This window comes from Columba livia, chromosome 7 (genome assembly GCF_036013475.1).
Source record: "Columba livia isolate bColLiv1 breed racing homer chromosome 7, bColLiv1.pat.W.v2, whole genome shotgun sequence".
Classification (NCBI taxonomy): Eukaryota; Metazoa; Chordata; class Aves; order Columbiformes; family Columbidae; genus Columba; species Columba livia.
The window spans coordinates 12476818-12491527 of NC_088608.1; the positions used below are offsets into that span (position 1 = coordinate 12476818).

The 14710-nt window shown below is 47.2% G+C and overlaps 1 protein-coding gene across 40 annotated transcripts in view; it reads left to right on the forward strand.

The window, feature by feature from the left end:
* Positions 1-1781: 1781 nt before the first annotated feature.
* CLASP1 (cytoplasmic linker associated protein 1) overlaps positions 1782-14710 on the forward strand; it is a 171653-nt gene continuing 158724 nt past the window's right edge. For 20 of the 40 annotated variants that reach the window (XM_065070536.1, XM_065070538.1, XM_065070553.1 and 17 more), the window contains exons 1-2: positions 1961-2116; positions 14231-14705. In XM_065070536.1, the coding sequence (XP_064926608.1) occupies positions 14511-14705 (195 nt within the window). In that variant the 5' untranslated portion in view covers positions 1961-2116; positions 14231-14510. Of the gene's footprint in view, positions 1899-1960; positions 2117-14230; positions 14706-14710 lie in introns of those variants that run through there. The other 20 variants (XM_065070554.1, XM_065070549.1, XM_065070563.1 and 17 more) reach the window with 2 other exon arrangements.

The following is a 14710-nucleotide window of genomic DNA, read 5'->3' on the forward strand; positions in this document are numbered from 1 at the left end:
ATGTCCACAGTCTATGTTAATTTTACTTTGAAAAATCTTTTAAGTTTCATGCAGTTGTCACCTGAAGTCTTGCAACAAAAGAGAAAATAAAAAATACATTTTCTTTGCAAGTTTTGTCTAGGAGAGGGAAAAATAAATACTTAAAAACCAAGCCAGCTGCATATCTTGGCATTTCTTTATGAAGTGTTAGACTGCCAAACAGTGACCCTAAAATCATCAGAAGTAAGAATGTATAAAAAAAAGGGGCAGACACCCAATTATATCCATGGTAAATGCCTCTTTATTGTGACACTGGAGAGAATGAATTCACAGTAAATGTGTGATACACAATTATTGATCTGTTGCTAAAGCTAAATGAAATTTTGCTTCTCATAATTCAGCTTAGAACTACTTGTTCAATTTTTATCTCACTTCCTTGCTCAAAGTGGAATGAGATGATATCTTTGGTATCAGAGAAGGAACTTCCCAGGGTCTCAGAGAAAACTTTGCCTATAGTTCTAACAGATGCAGCTGAGGTGGAACGATTGGTGCTTTATTAATGTACTGACCGTCCTACTCTGTCACCAGCTGCTGTCAGGAGACTGCAAACCGAGAGAAGGGCAAACAACTAGACTGCTGGTTGCAGAACTGCCCAAGTAGGAAGGGAGAGAACGCAGCACAGGGGCTGTAATGTGGGGACTGGAAAAGCCTACAGCAGGTGAAGCAGAGCTGTTGTGTCTCTGTCCGGCGCAGCAGTTCATTAGGGCTCTCAAGAGATGACCTACTGCCTGGAGAGTCAGAACTGAGGTATTTTCTACAGCTGGTTTGTAATCACCTGCATTCAGGTTAAAGAGAGCTGGCATCCTCTTAGACACTGATATCTCCAGCTTTCTCTTTACACTTGTGCAGCCTCTTGCATTTTTTACGTTCAACCTGTGCCAATTGATCTTCATGCAAACCAGCAGTTACATATTGCTGTGGAACCTGGTGGTGGCTAAGATCAAATGAGCAAATTTAGTATTATTTGGAGAGGGCTTGGAGAGTCATTCCTATGCCAAAACTGTGAGCCAAGGAGAAGGGCATTAGTATTTCAAGAAGTTATGGCTGCAAAGGAATATTTTTTATTTCCAAAAGGAGGTTTTTTGTGTAAACTGTTTTGATGGCTCAGACTCCATGCTTGGTGGAAACTGCAATGTTACACCACCTTATGGAGCTCGACTGCTTTTGCATCGCCGAGGATGAGGCAGCGGGGGGTGTTTGAGGTGAAATGGAGGTTCCCCACAAGCAACACGAGAGAAGCCGACACAAGCCTAGGGGAGAAGATGGTCAAACATCTTGGTGGAGAGCCTGTGCACGGGGAGTTTGTTCCCTATTTTCACTTCAGTTAGTCATATGAGTGCTGCAACCCATTCAATTTAAGAGAAAGAAGCAGTTGCTTTAAAGTGCAGCTTTTTAACTAAGACCACACAAGACACTGTTTCCCTCAGCGGGGAATCACTAAAACGAAGGGGCTGTGCGCTCACATGTGGCTTCAGGCTTCTTTCCACGCGCAGGGCTCGGCCCCCGCGCTCCCTCTGCGCAGTGTCAGGCATTTCCCTCAGAACATTCAAGCCGCTCACACGCTGTGCCCGGCAGCCACCAGCACGGCGCTCCCCGCAGGCTTCTGCTGCAGAGCCGCCCGTCGCCCGGCGGTGCCGCCTCACACCGACCGCCCCGTCAGCCCCAACGGCTCCCGCCGCGCGCGCGGCGTCGCCATGGCGACCGAGCCCTCCCGTAACGGCCGCGGCGGGAGGGGCCGCCCTTGCGCGTGCGCACCGCGCGCACTGACCTCACCGCAGCCGCGCTGGGGGGCTTCCCCCCACCTACCATAGAGAGCCGCGGGGGACGCGTCCTCTCTAGCCTTCGCCGCGCGCTCTGTGGTACGTGCCGGGAGGGCGGTGTGTGCGCGCATGCGGGCTGCCGGCCCGGGCGCCTTCTCGAGGCGTTGGGCGGTGCCGCGCCGGCGCGGAGGGGCTGCGGGTGGCGCGTGCGCGCTGGCTCCCATTCTTCCCGTGCAGCGGGCGGGCGCAGCCATGCAGCGCAGCGGGCGCCGCCGGCACTGAGCGCTGCCCGGCCGCCGCCTCCCGCGCCGGGCACGGTGGGTGACGCCTGTGCCGGCACCGCGCCGGGCGGGGAGAGCCGCTGCGCGGGGGGCGGCGGGGGCAGGAGCGCGGCCGGGGTCTTTGTGTGATGCCGCCGCTGGGTGACCGTGGGGAGCGCAGCCGTGAGGGGAGGAGTGCGGGGAGGGGAGCGGGGCGGGGTGGGCCCCGCCGAGGCCGTCCCGCCCGCGGGAGCGGGCTGCAGCGCGGCCCCGGGCGCCCAGCGGTGTGGTTTGCGGAGGGGGAGGGGAGGAGGGTCCGGCGGCGTAACGGCCACAGCGGGAGCCGGGGGTGCGGGGGCTGCCGGGGCCCAACGGCCGGCGCGGGGGCGCCGCTCGGCATTCCCACCGGGGGCTGCGGGGTCAGTGGGCGGCCGGGCCCTGGGCTGCAGCCGCGGTGCGGGCTGCGCTGCGGGCGCACGCTCGGGGCCGCCCGCGGGAGCGGTGTCGCCGGGCAGCCCTGCGGCGGGCTCGGGGGTGCAGCCCTTGCTCTGTGCCGGGGTGGAAGCAGCCGCGCTGCCTTTGCACAGCAGTGCGGGGCTGTGGTAACGGCTTGAGGCTACTGTATTCTTAAAACCGTCTTGTGATACGGGTGGATTCGGCTCTTGCATTTGGCCCTTTTGCACATGTGTTATGCTTTACTTAATTTATGCCTGTCAAAATCTTTAATGCAGGTTGGGTGAGGACTGGAAGTTTGTGGCTGCACGGGGAGGTGGTTTGACTATTAGACAAATCCTGCAGCAATACTTTAGGGAGATGCTGGATCTGAGTAAATAGAATGTAGTTACTTGTCAGTGTGTTTACACAGGCCTCTGTGGGCTATGCTGAAAGTGTTTCCAATGCATGTGTTTTCAGACATCTGTGAAGAGGGGAGAAGCCGCCCTCTTCCTCACCTCCTGCACACCTTCTTGAGAAAGGTGGGGAACTGAGGCAGGGTGACAAGCTTGGGGCTGTGTGGGAAGCCTGTGGTGGAGTAAAGCAGCGTCTTCCCAGGTGTGAGGCTTACTCTGACCAGTACATCTCTTTGTCCCTTACAGATTTATTTCATAAGTCAGCATTTAGTTGAGGAGATGAGAGTTAAGTAAAGAAGCATGTTCTGAGCTGGTGTTGTTAGGGCAGAGATGTGGTCTCCGCCCCAGTGCTTGTCCAGCATCTTTGGCCAATACAATGGAGTCCGTTTTGCTGCTCAGTAGTGCAGACTGTTTCTCTGTATCCTTTGATCAGTTTTATCTCCATCACGTGCTTCTCTTGGTGCCACCTGGGTACTGTTGAAGACAAACCGAAGTGTTGTTGCTTGATACCTGATGATGCAAATCCAACACTTAGATCAGTAAGTCCCAAATTAGATTTTGCAAAGGCATTAGAAGTGGAAGTGTTTACTTCTGCTTGGCATTTTGAACTGGATTTAAAAGATGGTTGCATCTGGAGAGGGAGCTGCCGCTGAATGTGTTTCAGAACTTCTAACAGTGGTCAGCTTTTGCTACAGCAAAGGGCTACACCAAGTGCAGGATGGAGCTGCAGTGCTGTCGCATTCAGGGTCTTCCTCATCACAACAGCATCGCTTGCTGTGTGGAACAAGCCTTTGTGCTGCAGTCCTGGCCTTGGCAAAGTCCAGCTTTTGCTTGTTTTCTCTGTTGAACCCTGTCAGTGGGACCAAAGCCTGCAAGTTATTATAGTAATGACTGTGCCACCAGGAGTGATCCTCTCTGTATTTTGTAGTCAAACTTGTCTCGTTTTTTTTTAAAATTGCTGCCAACATGAATGATTTTTTTTTTTTCCACACTGATGCCTGCAACATTCCTGTGGAATCTTTGAAATTGGTCAGATAGCTTCCAAAGTTTCTGTTTCAAGAAGTGAAATGCCATGAAGTTAAACACTTTGGCCTTGCTTCACTTGGCTGATAACATGCAGTGCTAGAAGTGAGACAGCAGCATGCTGGCGAGATGGAAATGTTTCTCTAGTTCATGTGATGTTCCCTTGAGGGACAATTGTGGAGAGTGCCTGTGATAGAATGAGCTAGTCCTCCAGACATCTGTGAGGCTCTGTAGGAAGCTCACATCTGAGCTACAACTTAAGTGTTATGGAAACCAGATATTTAAACAGCAAACTCAATCTGACATGATTTGTCTGTTTCTCCCATATGTTAGTCAGTTCTTCCCTATCCATCAGGCAGGTTGGTCAGGACTGTTGGTTGTTAGAGGGTAAGAGCTGACAGCAAGTCTGGCCACTTCTATAATGAGTTACAACATGAGGAGCTAGATCTTGCCCTCAACAGCCTTTGTGTTAGGGGCAGGTCATGCTGCATTACAAGCAGTGTGAAAGGGGCTAGACATGAAATATTCAGAGGGATAAAGTTATGAGCTCCCCATTTCAACTTATGGGCAGACTTTTGTGAGAGTAATGTGGCTTTGAAGCTGGTGGACTGCCATTACGGGTACCCTTCTGTCCTCAGATGACTCTGGATCCGGCTCATGTGTCACCCTGAGTCTCTCATTATCTTGGGCCTTGCCTAGGCTAGGGCTGGAAATCTCAGCCTGCTGCTGGGTCCGGCTTTGCTGCTGCTGCCTCCTGGGCTGGCAGCTGTAACTGAAGCTTCCTCCTGAATTCTGACAGCGCACTTTCCAACAGCGCTTGCCCATACTTTAAAAAATGCAGCAAGTATGTAAAGGTCTCTCAGCTGAGTGGATAAAGTAGGCTGGTTTTGTCTGTTAATTTGTTCAGACTGTGACTTTAGTAAATTGTAAATAGTCTGACTGTGAGAAAAGGGCTTTTCTTTCTTTGGTGATGGGTTGATGTTTGTTGCGGTCTTGTACAGAACAGCCTTAGCTTTACCCTGTTCTTTAATGGTGTATGCTTCATGTTGCTCTTAGCTCAGTTCCTTCATTTTCATCAATCTATGCACGGTTGAAATTTGCATGGCATGTTTCATCATAGCTTACTCAGTGTTTTGGATATTATGTGTTGGACCAACCTGTTATCAGTCCACAAAGCTGTTTGAAAGCCTGATGTGGGCTAGGTAAGGGTTTTGCACAGCGAAGTGCTGGAGAGCTAAACACACACAAGTTCCTTGGCATTCTGTGCTGTGCTAGTGTCTGTCATAAACAAGAGAGATCGCTTTCTCCTCTTTCTGGCAGCACTAGCACTGTTACACCAAAAAACCCCCACCCCGAACAAACTCAATCTCAAATGAACTGGATGGAGTTGTAACTGTTCAAGTTATAGGAGGGCAGCAGATGGGTTTTGTGGTCTGAGAGGCTGCAGGTGCTCTCCAAGAGATATGATCTCAATTCATGGTTAGTGTTTGAGTTCATCTGGTTTCCTGTTCTGTCACTTAATCAAATCTCTGCATGTTCGGCTCCACAAGGAGGGAAATATCAATTCTGCATCTAGAAGCAGTATGCCCAATAGGGGCAGCAAAATTAATTGTTAGAAAAGCATCATCATCAATAGTTTATTGGAAGCGAGTGGGCAGATTTAAAAATCTCTATTTGTTTCCCCTGCCAGCAAAATGAAAGGCTAAACTGCCTAACCAGGCTGGTCCCTGGTGCAGCATTTCTGTGTTTCAGGTCTAAGCTGGAGCCTTCTCTTTATACTTTGTTTGTAGATGCTTTAGGTTCCAAGATATTTCAGAAAGCCAAATTGAACCAACAATGATTTGCAGATGCAAAGACCTGATTAAAATGGAGTTAGTTTCTGACCTGTGTTTCAAGGTGATGCTGAGCAGAAGAGATGAATTGCAGGTGTCTCTGCCTGTTACATTGCAGCTGGTTTCTTGGTCCAGCAGTCTCAGAACTGCAGCTTAGAGTTCAGCCAAATTCATGGTGTTGTCAAACAAAAACCCTTTCTGCTCCTCATTGTCCTGTGCTCTCTCCTCCCACTGTTTTGTAAATCTCAAGTGTTGTGGTGGCTTTCTGCAATCCCTTGCTGCTTGTGTTGGGGGATTTCTTTGGCCATCCGCTTATGTGCAGTTGCAAATGCCAGGCTGAATAGAATCTGCTTATGCCTGAGCATGGGGTAGCCTTCCTTCCCCTCCCTGCAGCCAAACTGGTCCCTAGGGGATGGTTTCTGCTGGCCCCTGTCAGTAGCTGCAATCCAGTTGCTGCTGAGAGTTCTCCTGTCCTTGGCCAACAGTTGCCATGAGGGCTGGCAGCCCTGGAGAACAGGAGCAGGCAAAGAGCACTATTTTGTGATGCAAGTTTGTGTTTAGAGTCATGGGGGAAGCGATGGGTATTAGCCAGGAGGCCTGAAGAGAGACCAAGAAAATAAACGTTTTCCAGAACTGTTGACTTGCAAACATGCTGCTGCTGCATCCCACAGCCAGTCTGCTACAGGCTTCTACCTGAGCTCCTATCTTGTTCAGTTTTGGGCATCTGATTGGTTTTCATATCAGTAATATACTGGCATGGCTTGTTGTCACAAGTATGCAAGGCATTGTTTTAGAATTGGAGGTGCTTTTGTCTGTATCTGCTTACCTGCCTGAGGTTCTTGTGTGAATGAACTTATATGAGGTGTAGACTGTGTGTAGGTTGTGTTTTTTTTTTCCTTTCTTTATACCCACATCACACACGTTTTGTTAAGATTGTCTAAAATACACATGCATGTTTTGAGAAAATGATGTGGAGTGCAGAGGGAAGAAATCTTACTGGAAGGTGCTTAGTTGGACGCTTAGTGTCGCTTGAGGACTCGTACCTAAGGTATGATCTTGTGTATTATTTTTCCATTTCAACCTGTCATTTTACTACTAGCACTTGTCTCTTAAGTACTTTCTTCCAGAGTTGTTCTGGCTTGGACTCAGTACAAAAAAAACTTACCTGCTTCTTCTGTGTCACTAACCAGTTATACATCAGTAGGGATAACGAGGTCCTGGAGGATTTGTTGAGTATGGAATTTATATCAAACCCTCTGATCTCTTTAAAACTAGATTATCCTGATCTTGTACCAGCATGTGGTGGTATGGGTTTTTTCTTTCCTTCCCCAAGGTGTTATCTTGCCCTCAGCTCCCACTGCTGACTTGCTTTGCAGTGGTTCTGGGAAAGGCACTGAATTTCTACCCTGTTCCTGCCTGTAAAATAAGAGGTTCTTCTGTTCTCCCACCTTTTTCTTCAACTGGTGTACGTTAAGATGTGCTTTCTGTCTTCAGGACTGCTTAAATTAGTGATCTTGGCCTAAGGGGCTTCATCTATTGCAATACAAATAGAGATTAGAAGATTCAGATGTGTGTGGTGAAGCCACTCATCCTGCTAGCAATCTGGCAAGTGATGGGCCACCCTGCTCTAATTCTCAGTAGTGTCCTACTTCTAAACCTTGCTAAGCATTTTACCTGCATGAGGCTACAGGTGAAAGTATCTTCCTTTTTCCTGTGTTTTTCCAGAGGATCCAATATTGCTGCTGTAGTGTGGAGGAGAAGGTTAGGACATGAGTCTGGAAAGTTTTGTCCTGCAGTCATAGTTGCAGTAGGAGGGGGGCTGGATGCCACCTCCATTCTCCTGCGATATGTCACCACAGCCCCTCGGGGGACCTTGTGCACCCTTGGCTCTGACACCTTGTAGAGCTGAGCTGGGAGTCAGAGCCCCAGTGCTGCATGGTGTGCTGGGCAGGGTCCCACAGGTGCCAGAGCTGGAGCCTGCAGGCTCTAAGGTAATGTTAGACCTCTAAAATGAAAGAAAGAAAGGATATTTTTGTATACACACACACAGCTTGGGTACTCTTTTGAGTAAAGCATCATCAGAGTAGGTGTTGTTTTTTTTTTTCCCTGTGGTCCAGTTAGAACCCTTATAACTTGCTTTTAGTGTGATACCTTGGAACCATGAACTGGGGTGTGTACAAGAGGGAGTCACACAAAGCAGCTCTGAACAGCGTAGGATTTTGATCCGCATCTCAGTGCTCCACCTGTTCAAAAGGAAGGAGATCTTGATAGCTCATTCTAGACTTGTCCTTGGTCTCAGACAAAGTTAAAACCAAACTAATTTCAGAGTGGGGTTGTATTAGGCAAACAAATGATGTTCAAAATAATCTAATTTTCCACCCTAGTCCTGAAAGGGTACTGCCACTCTGCCAAGTGGTTCCATTAGTGTAAGGTGTTGAGGTCACACTGAGGTGACTAAGTTGTCTCGATTTGCAGCAGCTTCATTACTGTGGAGGTTTTTTGAAGATTGATGCCTCGCTGAAATCCATAGCTCTGTATGAGGTGTTCAGTTACTGAGGCAGCAGCACAGACCTTAGTGGAGGCATAAGAATTCCTGTTATCTGAAGCTTATCCCTCATCTTACCCAGTGTAAGGTAATGTAACTTTCACAGCTAGCATCTGTCCTAGAAGGATTGTGTGGGGGCTAGAAGGCCTTAGTTAGCTTAAGCCCTGGAAATCTTCCAGATGTCTTCATTCTAGAAATCTGCCTTGGTTTTCCTCATGACAGTGATGTGTGGATTGAATATGGTCTGTGCTTTAGATATAAATCCATTAATAGATTCCCACTCTGAAGTTTGAAGAACAGCTGATATTTAGCAGAGTCCTAGCAAGCATTCAGCCAGACCTGGTTCTTCTGAGGGTGAACTGCCCACAACAGTCTGGAGTTCCTTAGTGTGGCTTGTGCTGTGGGAGGAGGCAGAGCAGCCCCTCCACTGGAGACCTGGTAGCGCTTCCAGCAGGGAAGCTGCATCCACATGGGCTTTGCTTATCAGCAAGGCGGTCCTGTTGAGTATGAGAGGTGAAGGTGGGTAAAGTTACTGTATAGGGGTGTGGAAGGCGTATCTGCAAAAAGCGCAGTCAGAGGCCCTTAGTACCTTGAGATAAGCGTGGGGCTGTCCCGTCGGCTAATTAGAAAAGGAGTTGTCAGGCTGGAAATCTAAGATACCATCTTTGCATTAGGGGGAGGCTTAACTACAAGGCAACACTCATTACTGATGTAAAACAATCACAGTGATTGTGCAATATTCCTGGGCACTAAAGAAATGTTATTGCCTACTTAAGGAGACAGATGAGCAAAAGGGAGAGCCCATCTGGCGGTTTTTGGGTGGGTGTTTTCTGCAAACTGCCTTTGGCTCCAGAAAAAGGTTGCTGCTTTCTTCAAGTAGAACACTTGATGTTTTACTTGCCACCTCGTTCTCCCAGGGGATTTGAGCAACTAAGAATATTTTGAGTTTAAAGACTGTCAGTACAGCTGCTTTGTCCACTGCTGGTTGCACATCCAGGGAAGAGCAGGTTTGAGTGCCAGACTTTGTAAAGGCCTGAGACCAAATTCCCCTTGGGCAGGGCATAGCTGCACTGGTTGAAACAAAAATAGAGAAGAACGAGTGGACACAGGGCTCAAGAGTTCCCACCCTTTGTGCAGAGCAGCAGTTTGATGCTGCCTTGCTGATGAGATCTCAGTCTAGTCTTTGCAGTAATGTGATTTCTAGGTGCTGTTCTAATTGCTCTGAACTCCCTGCCCATGGGGGCTCGGCTGGCAATGGTTAAATATTTACACTGCCCACCCTCCAGTAGTGGTGAACTGCTGCAGGTTTGATGCCTGGTAGCTCTTATACTTGGAAAATTGCTGCATTGGGCTAGACTGGAGAGCTCTTGAAGGAAGAGGAGTTCTTTGTTGTGGAAACCCAAGGAAATATCTGTATAATGTACCCTGAATTAATTTAAAATGGAAGTTTGCATGCAGTTTAGTCGTGAGACCTGTGAAGGAGGAGACTTGTTGGTATAACTGTGTTGCTATGTTATTACTACAGCTGCTGGGCTTCAGTTAACAATGTACCAAAAAAAAAAAACCACACCGAAGAAGTGTTGTCATGTTTACAAGTTGTTTACAAGTTAAGCTTACTGACTGGAGGTAGGTATAGAGACTAGAAAGGCCTGGTTATTGAGTGGCACTGGCTCTTGCCTGTGGTGATAATGAATGGCAGCAATATTTTGTCTCTCTGCAAGCCTGTCTTGAGTTAGCTTTGTTTGAGCAGTTGGCTGGGGAGGTTGTGAACTGCGCTTTTTTTTGGCAGATGAAGATGATGGTGAAACATGACAAAGTGATAACCTGTGGACTAGAGCATAATTTTTAAAGTTGAATAGCTATGTCGGAAGAGCTCCAAAGTATAGACAAACCCCCAGGAGAGTAGTACTGTGTTCTTTATGTGCTTTGTGTTTCTTTTTTCATTGCAGGAGGAAGAAGAGACCTAAAATTTTCTGTAAATTTATACTAAGATAAAGTTTTACTTGAGAATTGCAAGCAATGCAGCTTCATATTGTCTGGGGTCAGTGGGGTTCTCCTGTGCACTGGGAAAAGGTTGTTGGCTTAGGTACCCAGTTTAATGTTGCCACATTATCTTAGGTAACAAATGTTTCCTTATTGCTCTTTGGATTGTTTTATTCTACATGCTGAGTCAGTGGCTTTGCTGTGAGTTTTACCAGATTTTATGGTGTCATGGTGATAGTGCTAAGGGTGAGTAACTTTGGGCTATTCAGTCTTTCTCCTTTAAACTCTTTGTTTTGAGCTCCAAGCTGGCATTAGCCTAAACCTCTCTAGTGGATTTCCGCTGGATGGCCATTGATGGGAAATTCAGATGTTACTGGCAGAGGCTTTGACTAAGCACATAGTTTTGATGGCTTAGTAGTGAAAGAGGGAACTTTGGCAGTGAGAGTTGGGGTAGTGGGGAGAATAGTTTTTTCTCCAGGGTTATCTTGTATATGTGTTGACTTTATGTCAGATGTAACCTAACCTGTCTCTCTGAGTGCAAACTGCAAGTTGAGCAGGAGGATTGCAGAAAACTCTTGCATTGGAGCCTATATTCGTGACCCTTACCAAAATTTGAAGAGGCTCCAAACACAGGACCTGTGCCACTGAGTTGTTACTTTTGACTTCTGTGTGACAGCGTCTGTGGGATGAGGTTATACTCAAAATCCTAGGCCTAAATTGTATCTTCTAACACTGGCTACCTGAAAACCATGGTGTTTAAATTCTACAGGAGCAGAAGTTCCTGGGGCTGAGACTGTGGCTTTGTGTTTTCCGAAGCTTATTGTGTGGGGAGCATCTCCCAGTTGATGGAATATAGCAGCCGTATGCTTCATTGCCTGGGAGTTTCAGTTTTTTTGTCAGCTTGGGTCTTGTTATTTTCAGGTGGTATTTTTTCCACTTCCTCGTGTGAGGAAGAGGGGGAGTCAACAGACTTCCTAACATGTGTGGAAAAGCTTTTTATTTTTTTTTTAGTTAAAAAAAGTGCAACTTTAACACCTGTTGGCGGGTAGATGCAAGTCAGCTTGAGCCTTCCCTCTTGGCTTACTACCCCAGGATTCAAAGGTATTTCTGGCTTTTCTCCCCATATGCATTTGGCGGTGCCATAATGTATAGTGAATCTTCTTTAGATTACAGTTACCAAGATGATGACAGAAATCTGTGATAGTGAACAATGATTCTTATCCTGTGCCTTCCTTCACATGTCTAAAAAACGAGGAACTCTGAGAGAAATTTGTTTATACTAGATTACCTTAAAGACTGTGCTTGTAGGTGGAGACTTACGACTCTTAAATGAAAACCACATATAAGAAAGATTTGAAACTTTGAATATTCCTTTCTCATGGCACTACGGTCTGTTAATGGTTTCTTGGATGTGTTTGGACTTGTCTGTGTGTGAAGTTAATAAAAAATGGCTATTCCATGGTAACTTACAGTCATTCACACCCTCCTGTAATCTGAATTTTCAAGTTTAAGCAAGTTCCACATTTCCATTTTAAAAGCAGTTAGGGGACTTTCTTTGCCATGTTCTATCCAGTTTAACAGAAGAGTCCCCTTTGGAACATAAGTTGCGTTTCACATGGTAGCTGCTAAATATCGCTTGCCTGCCCCTTCTCCAGTACCTCTCTGCTGGCAAGGTATCCAGCGGAATGCTGCCCTGCTGTGTGCAAACCCTTCTGTTGCATGTGTGGAGACTCCTGTGTGTAATACTGTCTGTGTGTAATACGTCTGGCCTGACTGGAGCGCCTGCAGCAAGGAGCAAGACCGGCCTGTGCCAGCGGGCAGGGCAGGGGCTGGTAATCAAAGGTACAGACTGGGAGACTCAGAGGAGAACTTGTGCTGTGGTTTTAGGATTGCTTGAAGCAGCCCTGGTTTTTCAGCTGTGCTGCCATGGGTAGTCAGAGCCATGTTGTGAACTGTTGTGGATGAGGATGGGAAAGCTCAGAGCTCTGCCTTCAGATCTGGTGCTAAACTGAAACAAAAGAGAAACTGTAGTGTCGGCAATAAAAAGGCATGGCTTTCCTCTAGTTTGGAATCAATGTCTCTCTCAGAAAGGAAAAAAAGGTGTTACTTTCAGGGTACTGATGTGGGGTGTTGTTGGCAATTTCAGAATTTGGAGTCAAGTCACTGTTTAAGTGACTTGAAGCAAAATGGTGAGAGTGTGGTGTGTTTAGGCAGCTCAGCTTGGGGCAGTGGTCACAAGCTGTCATGGCACTAACTTAAAGCCCTTGGTGCTGTGTGTGCAGTTGCAGCTAATGCTGCTTTGCTGCTCTGGAGGGTGAGGTTTAGCTGGTGAGGAGGGAGTTAGTCAACAGGACGGGCAGTCCCATCTGCCTGATGGTGAGACTGGCCATGCAGTTGGCTGGGGTGAGTCCCTGGATGTACAGAACCGGTTCCGATTGCTGTCAGCCAGCGGGGATTTGAACTGGCTGCCTGGGAACAGAGGGACCTGCTCTCTGGTGACTCCTGGCGAATAAGCTGTGTGGGCAGCTGGGACATGTCTGGCAGCACTTGTGGGGTTAGGGAAGAGCAAGACCACAATCCTCTGTGCTCCGTATAGATGCTGTGCTTGGTGTTGGCAAGATGTGGTAGTTCGTATGTCTGGCCAAGGATGATGGAGGTGGGAGGATGAACTGAAACAGTCTACTGTTCAAGGTGTGCTTTTGTTTCTAGGCTAGGGTTCTTGTGTGCGTCTCATCTGCTGTCAGATCCACTGTTTTATTAAGACTCTTCTGTGAAGGCCTTATTTGCTCAAACAGAAGGTATTTAGATTTGATGCCCCAGTGCTTTCGCTTAGTGAACTTGTGCCTCCAGCTTCCTTCCAGTTGTTTATTGAACCAGGTGTCTGATCCACAGCCTTGCTCTGAGCTTGACCTGCTTTCCTCATGCTGGCAGAAAAAGTAGGGCAGATTTCTACCTTTAGTTATTATTAGACAGGAAACAAAAACATGCTCTGGATTTCTAACACACCCTCCTAAAAGAGCCAGCCTGTGACGGAGTGCCTCAGGAACCAGAGTGGTGGTACTGGGAGCCTTATTCTGTGGGAGGGTGGAGAACAGGCTCAGCTCTGCTCCCTGGCTGCCTGGAGGGATTTGTTTGGCTGCAGATAAAGGGACAAAAAAGCTGCAACAGGGTCCCTAATGAAGTCTTTGGACAGGGCAGTTTCTAGGGTTGAGGAACATAACCAAACCCAAGACATACAGTGCCATTTTTTTGCACATAAGCTGAAAGCTTATTTCTCATGATGCTGTGCCTCTGAGTGGCAGTAGAGTTTGGTGTGGCTTTTTTTTGTGCATGGCCTTGGCGCTGGGTGACGCCACAGGCACTGACTGCATTTCAGTGCTGTTTCTTGGACACATGTAGTTGGGATGTAACTAGATTCATCCTGGAAATGTCTTGAGCACCTACTTTTCAAAAACTGCTGGTTTTACATTCTTGGAACCCAGTGTTGGTGCTGTATCTTGCCGGCCAGCTGATGGCATAGATTGTTGAAAGCTAAAGTCAAAACAGGATCCAGACCTCTTCCTGCTTTCACTTCTTAAAGCAAATGTATTTTCCTGGTGATCTGCTTAAGGATTTTTGTTTCTGCCTTTGTGGATGGGTGGTGATGATGATAGTTGCAAAAATATTGATTACTAGTCAGCTCTTACTTAAGCCCCAGATTTACTGTCTGTCACTAAAACTTCTAGGGTACTGATGGGTAACTGCTGTTGTAGAGATTAAGCAAAGGTTTTTGTCCTGACCTACCTTGTCTGAGTCCTTAAAATAGAAGTATGCTGCTCGTATCCAGCTTGTCACAGCTTCGCAGCTGTATGTGAATAACCTATTTTGTGACACGCTTTCGATCTGTTTTTGCTCCAGTCTTGATTTAACCTGTAATACTGTTCTTTTTCATTTCTTTCAGAATGGACTGCTGAATTGGGAATTATTGCAGACTCAACAGTACAGCACAGCTCGTTGCTTCGTCTATTACTAGTTATTTGAATTGGACTTTTAATATCCTGCCAGCTGCTGTTCACACACACATGGTGCATTGTTGCCATTCTCAGAATTGCATCTTTGAAACCCAGACCCTCAGTAACCTTCATCGAACAAAGAGGCGACCTCCTGCATACGTTTATAGAGGGATTTTTCGGACCTACTGCCCTCTAGCTTTCTTGCTGGTGCTGTATTTCTAAGACACTATGGAGCCCAGTATGGAGTACTGCTTAGCGCAGGTGCTGCAGAAGGATGTTGGAAAGAGACTTCAGGTTGGCCAGGAATTGATAGATTACTTCTCAGATAAACAGAAGTCAGCTGATCTTGAACATGATCAGACTATGCTGGATAAAATGGTTGATGGACTGGCCACTTCTTGGGTAAATTCCAGCAATTATAAGGTAAG